Below are 18,397 nucleotides of genomic sequence, written 5' to 3'. Positions count from 1 at the left end.
CAGATAGAAGGGTTCAGGGCTGAGACTTTTTTAGCCTTCCCTCATACCTGGCTTTCTGTGACCGCCCTCTTCTCCCCACCCCCTTGATTTTGGCATGAGATTAAGAACTGAACAGAAACACGTATTTCTGGGAAACTGGGGGAGACACAGATAGAAGCACCCAGCCCATATTTAGCGTATTTGGCAAGAACTCCCCTCCCCGATCAATCTTTTCCACTCTGCAAATAGTTTAAAAAACAAAACAAAAGCCTTTTGACTTTTTCAAAATCACTGAGTTCAGTCTAGCCTTGCCCAAAGGTTACTGGGGAGGTGAGGGAGGCAGGAGGCTACGGGGCTTCATGCTCCATATGAAATACAGCAGAGATCTGCCTGCACAGGCTAAGAAACCCAAGTGTCCAGGCTGAGAACCTGGTATCCTACAAAATCCAATTCCCCACTGGGAGGCTGGATCAAGTAGCCACCACCAGTTCTGTCTGTTCTCTTACTAGGCCCCTTTGGCTCTTACTTCTCGAGTGGGTAAACAAAAATAAATCAGCATGTTTATTTAAGACACACACCCACACACACCCACACACACCCAAAACCCTACTTCTTCAAACTATATTAAAACTTAAGGATCACCACTACCAACAGAAACAATTAAAAAGAAATACAGATTCAGGGTTTCTTTTCTTAAAAAACAAACAAAACAAAACAAAAAGTCCAACTCCAAAGCCTAGGCAACAGTTTTCTAAAGTAGCAGAAACTCCCTCCGAGGTAGATATCCGAGTCAGACACTCTTGTCCACCGAGCGGTTCTATTGGTTTAAGATGAGCTGCGTATGAGGTAATAAAGCCGTCTGGAGGGGCAGGAGGTGGGGGTGCATGGGGGAGGGGGTGTTGGCCCAGGGCCTCTGTCCAAGAGTCCCCATTTTTGGCATCTCTGGGTCGGGCAGGGCTGACATCTCCAGATTCCAGAGTATGTAAGTGGGGTGGGGAACAGAAGTAGGGGGAGTCCAAGACAAACACAACTGGTGTTAGGTTGTAGATTTAAGAGACATCTGAGAAACAGGTATCTGGTTTTGGTGAGAGGTGAGAAGAAAAAAAGAAAGAAGAAATGGGGACACCCCACTCTCCCTGCCATGTTGTCAGCACCCCAGCACCAAGCGTCTGGTCGGGGAGGGCACAACCCCAATGGCCCTCGGCTTTGTGCTTCTGTGGGGTTTGTCCTCTAGATGCCCAGAGTCCTCAAGAGTTGCCTGGTGGAAGCCCCCAGCCCCGTGACCTTGAGGGGCAAGGTCAGTTGGAGGTGTCAGAGTGAACACTTCCTGGTCCCTCTGTTGGGGAGGTCACCGAGGACGGGGTCACAGCCTCCTGCCAGCCACCATTGGCCTGGTAAAAAGAGAATGAGAGTCAGAATGGGAAATCCCAGTGTGGGGGTCACACTCCCACCCCGGTGAGAGCCAAAAGCTGGAGGCAGCGAGGCCCTTTGACCCACTCACCCGAATTTCTCGAGGACTGTATATCTGACCTCCCCCAATGTTATCCCCGTAGCTCCCTGGCCCCATCGAGTGTCGGAGTGATTCCACCTGCAGGTTACAAAGAAAGGCATGACCCACGGATGCCTCAGAGGGGGTCTTGTGTGTTTGGGGGTGGGGCAGGGCACGCACAGCTCAGCAGGAAAAGGGTGTCTGTCAGGTAAAGCCTCCTGATCTGAGCTTGATCCCCTGAACCCACCTAAAGATGGGAGAACTGACCACAGAGCTGCCCTGTGATACTGATGTGTGCAGTCGCACATATACCCACCGGCCTGCCCTCCCCATCATGCACGCAGCAATGAAAGAGAAGAGAGGAGCTGGGCCTTCTGACCTGGGAAGCAGGGTAGGAATCTCCATTGAGCCCGGGCATCCCCAGAAACATGTCTCCGGATCCTGAGAGATTGAAAGAGCCGCCAGAGCCTTTCGAGGGCAGAGAGAGAGAGAATCAGAGAAAAAGCACAGGGCCCTCTGATGGGGGACAGGAGGGAAACCCAACCCTGAGCTTCCAGAAAGCTCACTCTCTGGGAATAAACTTGGAGTATATGCAGATTATCCACAGAACAGCAGGCCCTCCCTCACAACAGGCTACCCCTTGACATTGCCACCCCATCTTAGCCTGGTCTCCCCCCACCCCACCCCAAAGTCCTCCTTGCTATCATCCTGCACAGACACAAGTGGAAGCAAAGGCAAGAAACACTCAAATGAGCCAGCCAGTGTGGCAGTGGGCTCCACCTGCGGAGGAAGGGGGCGTTGGAGAGCTGGTGCGGCTGTGGCCCCCTTGGGCAACTGACACGGCTGTCTTCACAGCATAGATGTTCGCCTCCTCTTGGAACTTCCCAATATTCTTCTTGTAGCGGATTCGCTTGTTACCGAACCAGTTGGAAACCTGCAGTGTCGGGCAGAGAGGGTCAAGTGGAACCTTGTCTTGGGGACCCCTCTCCTAGTAACATCCGAGAACCCCCGAGTACCTGAGAGACGGTGATGCCACACTTCTTGGCAAGCTCCTCTTTGGCCTCCTCACTAGGATAAGGGTTGCTCAGGTGGGAGTAGAAATATTCATTCAGGACCTCAGTGGCCTGTTTGCTGAAGTTCCGGCGTTTCCGTCTGCAGAGAAGCACGGAGCATGTCAGAAACTCTAGCATCATCATAGCGCCGCCCTTCTGGATAACGGGGCAGCCCAGGGGTCTTGGAGCGGTACGGGAGGGAGGGACGGGGTTCCTGAGCCCGACCTGGCATCCAGGAAGCGAGAGCGCAGGATCATGACGGCCTCACAGGTGCTTTGCTTCAGCTGCATCTGAATGGCGCTGAACTTTCGATGGATGATGCTAACCATGCGTTCCATCTCCTTGGGGGCGACCGGGCGCGTGCGGCTCTGCTCCCTCAGCAGGTTCATGACGTGAGTTGTAAACTCATTGCATGCCTATTGGAGCAGGTAGGCTGTTGAGGAGGCCCTGTGGCTTGGGGCTTCTAGAGTCCCGGGTGTGGGGGGGCCCTTTTTACTCTCGGGTCCACCTCACCTGCTCACTCGCTTGCCTCCCCTCACCTGCTCATACTTCTCCAGTTCTGAGTGGTAGATGTGGCGGATCTGGGCAAGCTTGCTGCGATAGTCTGAGTGTTCGATGGAGTTGTCCGGGGATACGCCACCACCAGAGGCTGCGGCGGCTGCAGCAGCTGCTGCGGAGCCGCCCCCTTTCTCGGGTCCAGCCACACCTTCTGCCAGAAGCATGTTGTCCAGGCGCATCAGCTGTGGGTCCACGGGCTCCTCCTCTTGGGAGCTCCGAATGCTAAGGCCTAGCAGGCAGGCAAACAGACTTAAGGAACCCCTCGCCCCCCACCCCCATCCCCGGTCAAAGCTCCATCCTCAGTCCCAGGGCTCCAGGGCTTCCCCTCCCCACTTCCTTTCAAGCAACCTCTGTGGCGCTCAATTTCCTCAAGGCTTCAAGTTGTCAAACTCTGAGCCCTAAGGCAGAGTCCTGCTCCCAGAAGTGAGCATCAGAGGGGACACCTACATACCAGTTTTCTCCTTGATTTCACACAGAACACTAAACAGGGCAGGTTTCATTCGGTGACAGTTTAGGGCGTGTTTCCTTAGGAGGAACAGGAGGAGAGAAAGGGTTCAGGCGGCAGGCAGGAGAAAGACCAGAGGGGTGCCAGGGTACAAGGTGGGGGCATAATCTGCGAGGGGGTTAAGTGGGAATCGGGGTAGAGTGGAGTCGGAGGGATAGTTGAGATCAGCTGCCATAGCTTCGGGAAGCAGCAGGGTCACAGGAAGCAGAAGATGCAGGCAGTGGGGCTAAAGTCACTATGGGCGGGCTGAGGCTAAGAGGGATGGTTCAAGCAAAAAGATGGAGCAAGGATCTAGAGATGACTGAAGAAATAAAGGTGACTAGGTAGGTTGTGGAGTAGGGAACTGGAGGCTGTCAGTGTGAGGCGGTAGAGGGCCTGGGAAGGGGGGTGGGGGTGCCCTGCCACCTGGGAGTTCAGTACAGAATGTGTGGGCTGAGCAGGGGGAAGGCTGTTGAGGACTCTTGGAGGCCCCGACCTCCGTGGAAGGGAATGTGTGGAGATCCTGGATCCGTACGCGGAGAACGGGGTGGGCTAGCCGGTTAGTTAGGGAAGACAGCTTTGGCTGAGAACAGTTTCTAAGTCTGGGAGCCAGGACATGGGCCAGAGTTGACTGTAGGGGTCAGCAAAAGGTTAGGAGGGAGTGAGACCACCTGGGGTTCGCTCTGTGGAGGAGGTTTTAGGGCCTAGGGGCAAAGCAAGCTTTGAGAGAACACTAGAACTAAGGAAAGAAAAGAGTTGCAAGATCCAGAGAGGGCCCTGGGGGAGGGGGGCTTGCAGAGGACTCAGAGCAGTGAGCGGGGTCCCGGGGTGGGGGCACTCACTTGGCCTGGGCCTCGTCCAGGCTCTGGTCCGTGATGGTCATTATCTGTTGCAGAATGTCCCCGATGTCTTGCTTCCCTCGGCCTCCCGGGACCCCCCCACTTCCCCCACCGGGGTCTCCGCCACCGGGAGGCTCGCCAGGGCCCCCGGGCTCCGCACCTACCAGCCCCAGACCCCCACGGCCCCCGCCCGGAGGAGGCGGCCCCAGCAGCCGCTCGTCCATAGCTGGGGGGGGGGGCCTGAGGCCCCCTCCCTGCTCGCCCCTCCCCCCGCCGGGTGACTTCCCCCCCAAACTCGCTGGGGCCGCTGCTCCCTCCGCCCCAACCCCGCCCGGCAACCCGCCTCCCGGCTCCCCTCGGGGGTTCACCCCGGCACTGAAGGGGAGACCCGGGGTGCCGCCTGGGCACCCCCACAGGAGACCCCGGCCCCCGGCGGCGGAGAAAATGGAGCCGGCGAGAGAGAGAGAGAGGAGGCCCAAGCGGGGGTGTGTGTGCGAGAGGAGGGAGGAGGGAGAAGGGGGAGCGAGGGAGGCGGCTGGGGGAGGGGAGCGGGAGGAAGAGGAGGGGAGGAGAGGAGGAACGGGGAGGAGCCGGGGGCGGGGAGACGCAGGCGGCGGCGGCGGGTGGAAGCGGGGAGCGGCCGGGTGGCCGGGGAGAGACTGGGTTGGCCCCGGCGCTGGCCGAAAGGGCGCTAGGGTGGGTGTCTCGGCCACCTGGGTTCCGAGGCCATGGTCGGGTGGTGCGGACTCCGGCCTCTGGAATGTTCTCCGACAGCTCGGTTCATATTTCTTGTTCTAATGACTCCCCTCCTTGTTCGACTTAATTAAAACCGGGAGACTGGGGGCTGGGGGAGATGATTAGGGAGGTCTCCAGCCGCTGCTTAATGAGCCAGTAATTAACCAGCCAGGGAGGGGAGCTGGCCTCTGGCCAGATCGCGGAGAGCGGCTGCCCCAGGCCTCACCTACCCACCTTGCACCGCCCCCCTCCCCCCCCAGATACCAGTCTTCAGTCCAGAGGGGAATTATGTTTATTCATACAACCAAAACATCAGACAGACTCAGCAGCAGGGTGGGGGCGGGGTAAGAGTCGCTTCACCGCCTCTGGGCCCCTCTGCCTTGGGGCCTGAGACTGCTAGTGCTGGACAATTGTCTTACTCTTCCCTTTTTTTCTCACTAGGCAGGGGCAGGCCGCAGCCCTCACACCACCGTTTAGTAGCTTGACAGCTCAGGATAGAGACTCTTAACTGTCCTCGGGAGTTGTGTCCACCCTACCTTGCTTATCTTCATGGTTAGAGTACTTGTCCCAAGTCCAGTCCCCAGGGAAAGTGGGTGGTAAATACTGCAATTTTAGCCGGGTCTTCCATCTCTGGTACCCCTGCCAAACAGGGTTGAAGACCTTCGGGGAGTGTCCCAGCTTTGAGTCCCAGAGAGAAGGGACTGGTGAGGAGCTCCGGTCTCAGCAGGTGTGTGTAGGAGGCCGGGATCGTTGCTCCTCCATTCGACCTCCACCCTGAACTCTCAGCAGCAACTCCAGAAGCTCTTGCCCCCCGGGGGGAAGGGGCGGGTCAGACCGTTGGGCTTCAATCCGCTGGCACTAGAAATGTGGAGGGAGAAAAGGGCATTGGTAGCCTGTGATGGTTTTGGGTGAGAGAGACCAGGGTTGGTGTGGGGCAGATAGGAAATCTGTGATGGGGATGGGGAGACTAGAGGCTTACCAAAGGACATATGCTTAGGGAAAAAGAAGTTAGGGCTCAGGCAGAAGGCCAGCTAGGAGACCTGGGTCTTGTCTCCATGGATGCATGTGGGGTGGGATGTGCCTTACCTGGTGACTAAGGATGGTGCTGTAGAGCTGTTCTTTGTCTTCAAGAAGCCGGGGTGGGGTTGGGGCTGAGGCTAGGTTTGGTGGGGCCTCGGGGGTGTGGAAGGTGGCCCTCTGTTCCTCTAGGCGGCGGGACTGGGCTTCGGCCACTAGGTCCAGAAGGAGCTCAGTCTGCAGGGAGAGCAGGGAGCCAGAACGGGGCCCTAGGGCTATGGGAGAGGAAGGAGGAGGATTCAGACCCAGAGGCTAGGACAGAATGGGAGTAGCAAGCAGTGGGGACAGGTGAGCTGGTGGACGAGCTAGGGACCAACAGGTGTGATGGTTAGTGGACCCACACTGGGGTAGCCTGGGTGATAGGGTCAAGATCTTCCAGGGTTGGTGGGGTACCTGTGTGTCGGGTTCCAGGAGGAGGAGGAGAGGGAGGAGCAGATCTCCAAGGCCGAGCGGTGGCATTCACAGGGGGCCAGCCCTGATCATCCTGCGGGAGACTCTGATACCAAGACATGTTGTTCATTCCAGTCAGAGGTGTGAGTGGGTGGAGGGCTAGGCCAGGGACCCATTTCCCCTGCGTTTTTGTTCCTGTCTTGGTGTGCCCAAGCTTTCCCAAGTCTCCTGTGTCCACCTGTCACTAGGTCCCACATGTCCCTTCTCCCTGGGTTGGTTCCCCAGCCCGGCACCCCAGCAGCTCACCTGTTCACCATCTTCTTCCTGGGGTCTTTCAGCCTCCATCCCTGGACTTGGGGAAGAGACACTGATGGGGAGGAGTAGCTGGAATTTGGGAGGAGGACCCGGAACCTTGGGTTCCTGAGGGGAATGGGGGCTGGACGGGGTGGGGGTGAGCTGGGGGCTGGGTGCCAGGGTACTGAGCAGGAAGCCGGGTTCCTGGTCAGCCCCCCCATGGGCCCCGCCCAACTCTGTCAACTTCCTCCATCCTCTTTTTCCCACCCAAACAGCTTGTTTGACCTCTCTTGCCCCAGGGGAGGACAGAGACCGGGAGAGACTCCAGCTGCAGGAGTGGAGCAAGCTCCTGACAGGGCGGATTCCTGCCGGCTCATCTCCAGAGCCTCAGTAACCCCCTAGCTGGCCACACTGCTCCACCATCCCCACCTCCCCTCCAGCTCTTCTCTGTCAACACCGGAACTAGCTACAACACAGGAAGTGGTTTCACTCTTCGGGATCCCCCTCCCCCAAACCAGGTTCATTCTCTCCCTAAAACTAATCCTGATTAGGATTTGACCCTTCTCATCTCTCTTGATTTACTGGGTCAGGGAAAGGCATGATTCTGGGGGGTGGGGGAGCAGAAGACTTGTTGACCCCGGATGCATTCCTCGCAATACATCTTATGCCCTAACACTGGCCCAACACAGTAAAAGTAGCCAGAGACTGGGGCTGAAGAGTTATCGCTGCCCCAAGCATTGCCGACGGTGGAGAGTATGAGGGAATGTCTACTGGCAGCCAAGCTAGCATAGACAAGGGTGAGGGGGAAACTTGCCTAGGGATTTGAGAGTGGAATACTGACTTTAGCTCGGCCTTCAATCAGTTCTAGTAGCTCCAGGAAGGGAGCAGAACGGATAGACATCTGGGGTCTTCAAAAGGTTGTCTGCCCTGTGAAGTTGGAGCCCAGTGACTCGGAGCATGAAATCGGATGAAGAGAGCCTCAAAGTGTGAAAGGGTAAGGTGGGCTGTAATAGGTTTCTCTGCTGATGTAATGAGCCAATTCAGGCCAAATTAAAAGTATATATATATAAAAAGCATATAAAAGTGTAAGAGGCAGAGAGGGAGAGGGAGGGAGGGAGGTGGAGAGAGAGAGAGAGGAGAGAGAGAGAGAGAGAGAGAGAGAGAGAGAGAGAGAGAGAGAGAGAGAGCACAGAGAGAGGGAATAGGTAACCAAAATGATGTCTGGATTATATAGGGTAGAGAGCCTCTGGGGGAAGGGCAGTTCAGGCTGTCTGGAAAGTTCAGGGCAGGGGCAGGGGGCAGGGTATGATAGCCATATCCTGTAGCAGGTAAGGACTGGGGGTTGCTGGGAGAACCTGGAGGCCAAGTGAGCTAGCTCTGGTAAGTTAAATAGGCACCTCAACTGCATGTCATTTACCTCACAGCATTACTAAGGCTTACTGGTAAGGAGGCACTTTGGCACATGGTGAATGCCCTTCAAATGGTGGATAATTTTCCAGAATGCCTCCTGGTTTATCAGCATTGGGGTAAAGCCACAAGGCTGAAGTATGAGCAATTCGAGACCCTCCTGTCTTTGAGCCCTTAGGGATCTCCTGTTATAGCTAAATGGTCTTAGATGAGGGACACAGTTATCACCTTGTATATTTGAAGACTATTGGAGATTCTCACTTTTAGTGATATCCCAGATGAACTGGGATTCCCAGATTGTCGGTTTGCCTTTAATTTATATTTAACACCCCCCCCCCCCACTATATGAATGAATCTGGAGTATTGAATTTCCCAAACACTATGCACTTTTTCCATCTCACTCTTTAGTCCCTCAGAAAATAAAGTAGCACTTCAAATTAGCTTTATTATCCATGAGTTTGGGGTTCTCGGAGATAGCAGTGACTGGAGAACACGGCCTCATCCCTGCACCAGTGTCCTTGTGGGGAGGCAGAGAGAGGGCAAGGAGTCATCAGCTGGATGGGCCAGTGGTTACTGTTCATCATCTACACAACACCCGGCACATCGTAGGTGCTCAATAAATAGTTGCCAGATACTGTGGACAGTAGATAGCAGAGGCTCCTTTTGGGAAACCATACACAAGAAACATTTTACACCCAATTCGCCCACAGTTCTTGGTTCCAGAGTTTAGGGATTCTCGAAATCAACTTTGTCCTCTTGTAGCTGCCCTATTTTCCAGGAAAATCACGGTCTATCTCATTCGGGCATCCTAAACCCTCTTCCCATTGCTGTGCATACTCTATGGGGGAGACAAGTGGGCATAACGGTTATTTTGGCCTTCAAAGTCCGGAGTCTTCCAGACTCGTACGTGTCGCTTCCTTCCTTCCACGCAGCTGCCTAGTTCAGATTTCGTCCAACCGAGTTTAAGGGAATCTCTTGGTGGACTGGAAGACCCCAGGCAACTTGAGGGGATCCACGTTCTGGGGACGGGGTCAGGCTGGGAGGCGGGATCGGCGCACTGCAGGCGGAGCCGCAGGCTTCCAGGGCCACCCAGTCGCGAGGCCAGTCATCCTGTGATGCCCTAGCCCCGCGTCGTCCACGGGAGCCCGCGGAGAACCTGCGGCCGCGCGTGGTGGGGCCTCCGCAGCTTCCAGATCGGCTCCGGCAGCGCGCATGCACCGTCCCTCCGCGCGCTCCCATGTCCACCGACCAAGTGCGAGCCTGCAGACAGGCTCCGCCCCCGCGCGGGCGCGCTCCCGCAGACAGCGTCCGGCAGCGCGGCGCGGCCCCGCCCCCCGGCGTGGTGCGTGCGTGCGCACGGGCCTCTTGCGTGGTCGGTCCGACCCCTTCCAGCAACGTTAGCAGGTCCCAGTGACTGCGCTGGCGGGCCACATCTCCTGGGGCCAGCCCGGCCTGGTCTCGCAGTCCCCGGGCCGCCCCGAGCTCCAGCAGCAGCTGCGCCACCTCCACGGCGCCTTCGCGCGCTGCCAGGAAAAGAGGCGTCTGCTCCTGCGGAGGAGACCCGAAAGCCCGGGGGCGGGGACTGTTAGGGAGTCCCCGCCCACCGGGAGTCTGTGCCCTCCCGCCAGACACTGGGCCCCGCCCCCTTGGAGCCTGCTGGATTCCCCAGCTTTTGGCTTGTTCAGTGGGGGCTGCGACATGGCTCACCCTACTGTCCTGGGCATCTTTATCCGCTCCAGCCTGGAGGAGAGAGCGGGCGGCTCGGGCGTTGTTCACAGCAGCGGCCCAGTGCAGTGCAGTTTTTCCTAGGGTACCACGTGGGAGCCGGTTACCCCGCAGTTGGAAGTCAGAATCCTACCTTTTAGTTTCCCACGGGTTCTGGCCTTGGTGGTGGGGGGAGGAAGGGAGATCTACTTGGATTCTTCAGAGGCGGGAAGCGTTGCCTTGGCAACCGCCAGTCGGCTGCAAGTGTTGCCCTGGTGACGTCATGGGCGCTCGGGCAGGACAATGGGTATTGTTCTGGATCGGTGGGACCCGGGTATCCCCATTACGGTTCCCGCCGGTACTTCTTCCATTCCCGTATCATGGACTGAGACAAGATGTGTACTTAACAGTGATGGGGAAACTCGCTCTCCATCCTGCCACTGCACAGGAGCCTCTAGTCTGTTCCCACTGTGCCTGTATTTTGAACTTCACCTCCTTACCGCTCTCCCCAACATTCTGATAACACAGCGGCTCCATGCATACCCCTTTTATCCCTGGCTCCTACATCTGCTCGGGCTGCGATCAATTCTTCAACCAGGTCCTCCACGGCCAGCCTGGCAGCCAGCATCAAAGGTGTAGTCCCGTCCTCTGTGCGGGCGTCCACCGTAGTCTGTCTGCTGGCCAATAGGAGCTAGGGAGACAGAAAGGTCCTGTGACCCCTGGGGTACCCTGGGCTTCTAGGTCAGGCTCCTCACGCTTTTGTTGCCTGTCTTTGTTTTGAGACAATGTCTTCTTACGCAGCCCAGGCTAGACTGGGACACATAGAGATTTGTCTACCCCCACCTCCCCAGTGCTGGGGTTATAGGCCCATCATCTCCGAAGCCAGTCGCTACATGCCACCTTCAGGTCTCCAGTCTGTTTCCTCTTTGTCAAACCCCAGAGAAAACCTCTCTGTTTTATATGTAAGCGTACTCCTACTTCCTTTAGAGACCCCGATATATGCCGACCTGGCAAACCTCCCGAGCGTCAGCAGCCACAGCAGTGTGAAGTGGGGTGCGCCCAGCGCGGTCTGGCTGGTTGGGGTTGGCTCCAGCCTCAAGGAGGCGGCGGGCAGCGGTTGGCCGAGAGAATCTGGCAGCTAGGTGCAGAGGTGTCTCTCCAGTGCCCACAGTGTGAGCCTGGGGGCAGGCCCCTCTATCCAGCAGTGGTTCCCAGGGTTCCAGATTTCCTAGCCCCAGTCTCTGTGGACTAGCCCCAGTTGTGGACTGCACTCCCCCACAGAAGACGGCTGACATCAGGGGTGTCACCCCATCTGCGGATGAGAATGAGTACGAGGGACGATCAAAGGGATAAGAGAATGATAACATGCCCCTGGGAGAATTGCAGCCATCTTAGCCAAGCTCTGCCTTTTTAGGGTGATGGAGTAAGGGGTGCTTGCAACAGATTCTCACTATATAGCTCTGACTGTCCTGGAACTCACCAGGCTGGTCTAGAACTCAGAGAGATCCACCTGCCTCTGCTTCTTTCCTGCTAGGACTAAAACCGTCCTGCTAGGATTAAAGGTGTGTGCCACTGCTGCCAGTCAAGTGTTGGTTCTTGATTTAGTGTTTTGTTTTGTTTAAAGACAGGGTTTTCTGTGTAGTGCTGCCTGTCCTGGAACTTGATCTCTAGACGAGGCTGGCTTCCAACTCAGAGATCTGCCTCCATCTGCCTCCTGAGTGCCTGAATCAAAGGTGTGCACCACCACCGACCGACTAGATTTAGTGTCTTCATCAACCTCTCTGAGGCCCAGTTTTCTCATCAGTAACAGGAGCAGGGAGGCTATAGTTCTCAGAGCGTCTGAGGCGTGAGCCTGAGTTGGCCTGACCTAGAAGGCTGTTCCCATTGCTCTATACCTCAGCTTGCCAAGTCTGAATTTGTATTCCTGGCACATCCCTAGATGATGCTGCGTGCTCTGGGGCCCTTTCTCTGAGAGCTACCACTCTCTCTGAAGGCTCTAGTTTGGATACTAATGGCCTTTGTTTCTAAAAGGGTCAAGTGTAGGATCCCCTGCCCCACCCCCACACCTCCACTTGGTCTAGGTTGGTTGTGTACCAGGTCCACAGGTGTCCACGTCTAGAGCCTCCGATTCACACTCCTGAGGAGGGGTCAGCATGGCTGCCTGGGGGAGCTCTCCACAGCCGCTGTTGAGCGGCCAAAGCTGGCACCTGGAGGCTGAGGCTGTTTCTTCAGCCTTGGGGCAAGAGCAAGGACAATCGAAGGTCATTGAGTTGACCTTGCCACTGTCTCCTCTGTACCATCCCCCCATGTGCGTGAGCACACACACACACACACACACACACACACAAACACACACACGAGGTTTCACCTGGCCTACCTCTCCCTCTTCAGGGCCCGAGCACATGGCCACTCCATCCTCATCCACTTCGGCCTCTGGCTTCAGTGTCCTGGATGGGGTGAGTAGGTAGATAGGCTAAGGCCAGCCAGCATCTCCCAGGCTTCCAGAAGCCTTCCGACTGACCCTTCCACTTCTGCAGGAGAAGAGTTTTGGACACTCCCCCGAATCCCAGACCCTTAAAAAAGTCTCACTTAAGACCAATGTTGTCCTCGCCCAGTGGGGGCCTCCGCCGGTGGGGTGCCTGCTGTGTCTGAGGCCTTCGAATGAAACCAGGGGGCAGCCACAGGGCCCCATGTTCTCGCCGCCGGCGCCGAATGAGCTGGAGGACGAGAAGGGCCCCAAGGGCCAGGAGAAGCACCCCAACCACTGGTGAACATAGAATGGGCCAGGGAAGCTGGTTGGCAGGGGGCCCTGGTAAGAGAGAGACAGTCACAAAAGGGGCCCATTCTTGTTAAGATTGGGCCAGTGGAGTAGCTTGGGTCAGTGGAGTAGCCTGCCTCAGTTTCCTCCTGTCTCCTGTAGTTAAATGTGTTAATGGTTAACATGCTTCGAAGAGGGCTCATAGGATATGTTATTATATGATAGTTTTCCTATTATATAGTGGTAACCCAAGGTTGGTTGTAGCGCTATGCCAGAGGTTAGTATAAAGTTCTCAGGGAAACAGGAAGGGAGACCACTGAACTGATGGGCCAGGGGGAGAGTCATTCCAAAGAAGAGATGTTAGGCCAAGTTCCCCACACAGACATTTTGGTTTTTAGTTCTCTCTCTCTCTCTCTCTCTCTCTCTCTCTCTCTCTCTCTCTCTCTCTCTCTCTCTCTCTCGGCGAGGATATGAGCTAAGGTCAAGGGCGATGGTAGGGGATCACCTACTGGTCCCTGCTTGAGGGTGAGCCGCCAGCAAGGGTCCAGGCAGCAGGGGCTCCAGAGCTCCCACTGCAGCCATTGCTGCAAGGAAGCGCAGCAGGAGTCCAGAGTCCCAGGGACAGCGGGACGCAGGATGTTCCGGACCACAGCGGGACAGATCCACTCCCATCACTACCACAAACCTGTGGGAAGGGAAAGGCACTTCAGGGACTTCTGTCTCGTCCCTGCTGCATCCAAAGAACTGTCATTTGCCCCCACCCCTCCATGTCTTGCTTACCCTGCACCAAGAGACTCCGTCTCCTTGCCCAGGGGCTGAGTGGGAGGGGCTTGTCTTTCCCACGAAGAGGAATCCTTAGCTCCACTCAGCTCCTCTTTGGCCCGGGTCCCAGGATAGGGGAACACCATGTTCCTGCCTTCACTGTCTTTCCTCACCCAGAGACCAACCCTCAGAGTCAGGGACAGCACTCGTGCCAGGGCAAGCAGCTGCTGATCCAGGGCTGGGGGCCTCAGCACCACCAGCAGGGCCAGGGAGGGCCTCCCCTCTGAATCCTCCCCTTCTGGTCTGCAGTCTCCTCCGTCCCAGCCACACTCAGCATTATTGCAGCCTTTCTCACAGTGCCCATTGTGGAAGTGATCTCGGCAGTACTGGTCATAGGCTGGGCTGTGGGCAAAGGAGGCATGGACTCAGCACCCTTCCCAAATCTGACCCTTCTTCACAGAGAATTACGGCCATTCCATGGCTTCTGTGACTCTGGTTGCTCAGGATGGTAGCCAAACACCCAGATGTCTGCCGACCCCATTGACTGGGGCCAACCTTGCCTCCTGCTCCTGTCTCAGAAAGAGGATCCAAGACCCTTTCCCTTGGGGGGTGTTGCTTGCCAGGGAGGGATTCTATGGTAAAGAGGCCAGGGGAGAGAAGCTGAGGCCCATGTCCCACAGTGTCTGTTACTCCATTCCCCTGGGTTGGAGTCTTTCTTAGCATGGAACCCCCCTGGAGTCCAATGCTGGCCATTCTGTAGCTTGGGCATGTATGTCGCCCCACCCCCACCCCTACCCCTCATTCCCAGGCTCACATGCAGGTTGGAGGGATTTCACAGTCGTAGCCATCAAACAGACACTCCTCAGAGTCACACTGCGGGTGACACCGCCCATCCCGGAAGAGAAGCCAGCACTGGGAATGCGGGGGACAGCCCTTCCAGGGGTCTGGGACCCCCAGGGAACAGTCCCCTCCATCCCAGTCTCCTCCTGGGCCACTGCAGCCAGCATCGCAGGTCCCATCACCACCTCGGCCCTCACATCCACTTGCCCCTGGCCTTTGACACCGGGGCCCTGGAGAGTCAGGAGGGCAGGTGCATTGAAAGCCCGGGTTGCCCAACCCAGGGATCTCAGTGCAGCTACCATTGTGCAGGCAGGGTGAGGGGGGACCGCAGCCCGGTGGAGCTGGAGGTGTCAGACAGTCAGGGCCCCCAAAACCACTGAGGCAGGCACAGAGTGGTGGTGACCCTGGCTTAGGGGAGGGCAGGCATAGGCCTCCATTGTGGCAGTGATGGATGCCGCAGGAAAGGGCTTTGTGGCTGCAGGTGGGGCCTTCAAAACCCTGTGGCAGAAAGAAGAGAATGCAAAAGGACCTTGCATTATTCTTTCCTGAAGCAAGCTAGGACAACATGGCACAGAGGGTTCTAGATAATCCTATAGGACAGAGACCTCAGACAGCATCACGTCCCTTGTAATGGATGTTGTTGCTGGGTCCCCTGCTAACTGCACACACCACACTGACTTATTGCCCTTGGTGGGACTGGGTGAAGTGTGGCTATGCTATGTTTCAGGGTGCAAGTCCAAGAAGGCACAGATCATTGCTTGGTGCAGTTGACTGATTACTGTGGCATTTTAATCCCTGGATTCAGGCCACATGTGCTCTTCTTTCCCAGGGTAAACAGGAGGAAGGTGGAAGTGGGGAAAGTGTTTACTATCGTCATTCTTGAGTTTGGCTCAAGAACATTAGGGTGAGAAAAGAAGGTACAACCTGTTGTCACAAACCAAGGCTCAGCCAGGTTCTTGCCTAGAGCTCCCCACCCACACCTGTCACCCACACAGTGTTTAGAGATCTTGTCTAAAGCCATTTTTGAAAAGGTGGATTTTTTTGTTTCATTTTGCTTTTTGAGATGAAAGTCTGGTCTCAGATTCATTGTGAGTCACCATGTGGTTGCTGGGACTTGAACTTGGGAGCTTTGGAAGAGACCACTGAGCCATCTTACCAGCTCAAATTCATTGTGTGGCCAAGGATGACGTCCAACTCTTTATCCTCCTGCCTCGATGCCCAAAGGCAGGGACTACAGAATTGCACCATGCTAGTATCTGATTCTGCCTTTCCCATGACTGTTTCTGAGAGCCACTCACCATTGGGCCTTCTCCAGTAATTCTGACTCCAGCCCCACTCAAGGACCTAGGGTTCTGGGTCTGGTGTTCTTACCTCTTATCAGTATAAGGAGGAGAGAGAAAGGGCTGTTGCATCAGATACCTTGGGGCAGTGGCAGGTGAAGCCAGGGGGTGGCCCTGTTGTGATCTCACAGGACCCTCCATTGAAGCAGGGCTGGCTCTGACAGAGGTCCATCTCCACCTCACATCGCTGGCCTGTGGTGGGGGTGAGATTGGAGGTCACACCTGGCTTCAGTGGCTGCCTCCTGACAGTTGGTTCAGCACATGATATGTGGGCAAGAAGATGTAGGGGACTTCTAAGGGGAGAGGTGTGGAGGCAGAGGGTGAGGAGAGAGGCTGCCTTTTGGGAAGGGACTGTCAAGATGGTCCTGGTCTTAGATATGCCCCAGAGATGCCAGGCCTTACCTGTGTGCCCAGGCAGACACTGGCAGTAGAAGGCGTTGGCTAAAGAGTGGCAAGCTGCAGTGCCCGAAGGGTGACAGGGCCGGTCTAGACACTCATCCACATCTCCCTCACAACGCAGTCCCACAAAGCCTGGAGGGCAGGCACAGTGGAAGCCTCCAGGCCTGGGGGTACAGGTTCCGTGGTTGTGGCAGGGCTGGGACTGACAAGCGTCAAGTACTTTTGAGCAGTTCTGTCCCTCATAGCCTGGGGCACACTGGAGACACAGAGGGAGCCAGTGGATTTGCGGAGCTCAAGGTGGTCTGCCAGCCTCCCACCTCCTGTCTCCCGCCTCCACAGCTGAAGTTCTCACTCATCCATCGCAGCCTGTCTGAGCACTACCTGACATACAATTGTTCAGTGACAGAGCGAAATCCTTAGTCCCAAACAATGTGGCCACTAAGCATTGCCTCATTTTGGGGGACACTTCTTTTTCATACCAACTTACCCTCCAGCCTTTCTCATGCATTGAATCATAGGTGTCTGATGATTATCGACTTGGATCATTCCTGCCTCTGTGTGCGTGTGCATGGTGTGTGGCCATCTGATGATTACCTACTTGTGTCATGCAGACGTGTGTATGTACTCGAATGCGCATACGCATGGTGTGTAGTGATCGGAGGACATTTTCCCTGTTAGTCCTCTGGCCTTTTGTTTGAGACAGGGCCTCTTACTGGCTGGGAACTTGCCATTTAGGCCAGGCTATTTGTCTGTTTCTGCCTTTGTCTTGCCATCTGTGGACTTGGGTTTCTGGGGAATCTTCTGGCTAGAGCTTCTTGGCGAAGCCATCTTCCTAGCTGGCCAGGTGGCATTTTAAGCAGTACAGGTAAAAATTAAAACTAGTCTGCGTTTCTAGGAAGCACTGTCAATAACCAGAGGGGAGAGAGGGTTGGCGTTGATGGTGTAATCTGTGTGCATAGCCTTAAACCATCCTCTTAGCAACCCTGAAGAGATAACTATCTCACTTCATCTTCATTCCACGGATAACGAAATGGTTTGCCAAGAAGGTGAAGTGGCATCTGAGTCAAAGAAAGCCTGGCTCGGTCCAGAGCCACACTGTGATTCTTGTGTGCCAGCCCAAAGTCACAAGCACTATGCTTCTGCCGGACAGCCAGCCAGAAGGGAGGCTTTGAGAGTCAAGAGGATGCGGGGAGGGGACCAGAGAGCGGTAGGATTGAGTGGAGGGCATTTTGGAAATCACTGGGGGAGGGTGAATGAGAGTACAGAGGTTTACTATCAGGACACTCTGAGAATTCACATTTGAAACAGGGTCATCCCTACCCGGGTTCTCTAAGTCTGGAAAGGCTTGTAAAGGTTGGGGCTGGTGGTGGGAAGAGTGTTTGCCTAGCACACACGTGATCCTGGGTTCGATCCCCTGAACTGTATAAAGTAGGTGTCGGGGGTGATGCCTACAGTCCCAGCACTGACTACCCGGAAGCAGGAGAGTCGAGATCATCCAAAGCAACATAAAAGAGTTCAAGGCCAGGCTGGGCTATATGAGACCTTGCCTCAGGAAGGAAGGAAGGAAGGAAGGAAGGAAGGAAGGAAGGAAGGAAGGAAGGAAGGAAGGAAGGAGAAAAGGGTGGGTAGGGGTATGGAGGTGGAGAGATGGGTTAGCAGTTAAGAACATAGAAACAAGCTGGGTGATGATAGCATGTGCCTTTAATCCCAGTCCCTGGGGAGACAGAAGCAGACAGATCTCTGAGTTCAAGGCCAGCTTGGTTCACAGAGTAAGTTCCAGGACAGCCAGGGAAACCCTGTCTCAAAAACCCAACACAGGAAGCAAAGGAACACAAAAGCAGACATTGCTCTTGCAGAGGGCCTAGGTTCCAGTCCCAGAACCCACACAGGTTAGCACACGGCTGCCTGCAACCCAGCTCCAAGGGGATCTGATGCCTCTGGCTTTTGTGGGCACCAGCACTTATGCACACATACCCACACATAGAGAGTCACACATGTAATTTAAAATAAAAAAGTTGTGTGTGTGTGTGTGTGGAAAAATGGCTCAGTAGTTAAGAGTGCTGGCTGCTCTTTCAGAGGATTTGGGTTCCAGTCCCAGCACCCACATGGCAGTTCTAGAGGATCTGACACCATCACACCAATGTCCATAAAATAAAATTAAATAAATTATTTTTTCAAGAAGTTGGGAGCTGGGCGTGGTGGCGCATGCCTTTAATCCCAGCACTCGGGAGGCAGAGGCAGGCGGATTTCTGAGTTCGAGGCCAGCCTGGTCTACAAAGTGAGTTCCAGG

General features: G+C 55.6%; 3 protein-coding genes across 4 annotated transcripts in view; all 3 read right to left on the bottom strand.

The window, feature by feature from the left end:
- Positions 1-650: 650 nt before the first annotated feature.
- Pbx2 (PBX homeobox 2) lies at positions 651-4,913 on the bottom strand. Its single transcript, XM_021185859.2, has 9 exons — positions 4,405-4,913; positions 3,530-3,603; positions 3,060-3,307; positions 2,746-2,936; positions 2,485-2,620; positions 2,249-2,402; positions 1,848-1,936; positions 1,481-1,567; positions 651-1,370 (listed from the first exon to the last, which is right to left on the bottom strand). Exons 1-9 carry the CDS (start codon positions 4,623-4,625, stop codon positions 1,278-1,280), a joined length of 1,293 nt encoding a protein of 430 aa, XP_021041518.1. The 5' UTR covers positions 4,626-4,913; the 3' UTR covers positions 651-1,277.
- A 497-nt stretch (positions 4,914-5,410) lies between these two features.
- Gpsm3 (G protein signaling modulator 3) lies at positions 5,411-7,365 on the bottom strand. Its single transcript, XM_021185858.1, has 4 exons — positions 6,910-7,365; positions 6,607-6,709; positions 6,223-6,428; positions 5,411-5,994 (listed from the first exon to the last, which is right to left on the bottom strand). The coding sequence occupies exons 1-4, from the start codon at positions 6,946-6,948 to the stop codon at positions 5,857-5,859; spliced, it is 486 nt and encodes a 161-aa protein (XP_021041517.1). The 5' UTR covers positions 6,949-7,365; the 3' UTR covers positions 5,411-5,856.
- A 1,359-nt stretch (positions 7,366-8,724) lies between these two features.
- The window catches only part of Notch4 (notch receptor 4), a 24,404-nt gene continuing 14,731 nt past the window's right edge, over positions 8,725-18,397 (bottom strand). For both annotated transcript variants that reach the window (XM_021185856.2, XM_029471297.1), the window contains 12 exons: positions 16,111-16,363; positions 15,788-15,900; positions 14,343-14,866; positions 13,547-13,930; positions 13,276-13,451; positions 12,598-12,817; positions 12,386-12,455; positions 12,103-12,241; positions 11,016-11,320; positions 10,552-10,699; positions 10,012-10,109; positions 8,725-9,852 (listed from right to left, as the gene is read on the bottom strand). In XM_021185856.2, coding sequence (XP_021041515.1) covers positions 9,241-9,852; positions 10,012-10,109; positions 10,552-10,699; positions 11,016-11,320; positions 12,103-12,241; positions 12,386-12,455; positions 12,598-12,817; positions 13,276-13,451; positions 13,547-13,930; positions 14,343-14,866; positions 15,788-15,900; positions 16,111-16,363 — 3,042 coding nt within the window. In that variant the 3' untranslated portion in view covers positions 8,725-9,240. The remainder of the gene's footprint in view (positions 9,853-10,011; positions 10,110-10,551; positions 10,700-11,015; positions 11,321-12,102; positions 12,242-12,385; positions 12,456-12,597; positions 12,818-13,275; positions 13,452-13,546; positions 13,931-14,342; positions 14,867-15,787; positions 15,901-16,110; positions 16,364-18,397) is intronic.

This window comes from Mus caroli, chromosome 17 (genome assembly GCF_900094665.2).
Source record: "Mus caroli chromosome 17, CAROLI_EIJ_v1.1, whole genome shotgun sequence".
Lineage (NCBI taxonomy): Eukaryota > Metazoa > Chordata > Mammalia > Rodentia > Muridae > Mus > Mus caroli.
This window is presented reverse-complemented; position numbering and strand designations above follow the sequence as displayed.

What these genes read in the sequence shown, in the direction of transcription:
- Pbx2 (XM_021185859.2), bottom strand. Translation starts at nt 4,625, where the DNA reads ATGGACGAGCGGCTGCTGGGGCCGCCTCCTCCGGGCGGGGGCCGTGGG. An exon ending in AACGCCCCCTTCCTCCGCAG is followed by an intron (nt 1,937 to 2,248) that starts GTGGAGCCCACT and finishes TGCCCTCGAAAG; the next exon opens with GCTCTGGCGGCTCTTTCAAT. An exon ending in ACAGTCCTCGAGAAATTCGG is followed by an intron (nt 1,371 to 1,480) that starts GTGAGTGGGTCA and finishes TCTTTTTACCAG; the next exon opens with GCCAATGGTGGCTGGCAGGA.
- Gpsm3 (XM_021185858.1), bottom strand. Translation starts at nt 6,948, where the DNA reads ATGGAGGCTGAAAGACCCCAGGAAGAAGATGGTGAACAG. An exon ending in AGGAAGAAGATGGTGAACAG is followed by an intron (nt 6,710 to 6,909) that starts GTGAGCTGCTGG and finishes TCTTGGTATCAG; the next exon opens with AGTCTCCCGCAGGATGATCA. An exon ending in TCCTGGAACCCGACACACAG is followed by an intron (nt 6,429 to 6,606) that starts GTACCCCACCAA and finishes CCTCTCCCATAG; the next exon opens with CCCTAGGGCCCCGTTCTGGC.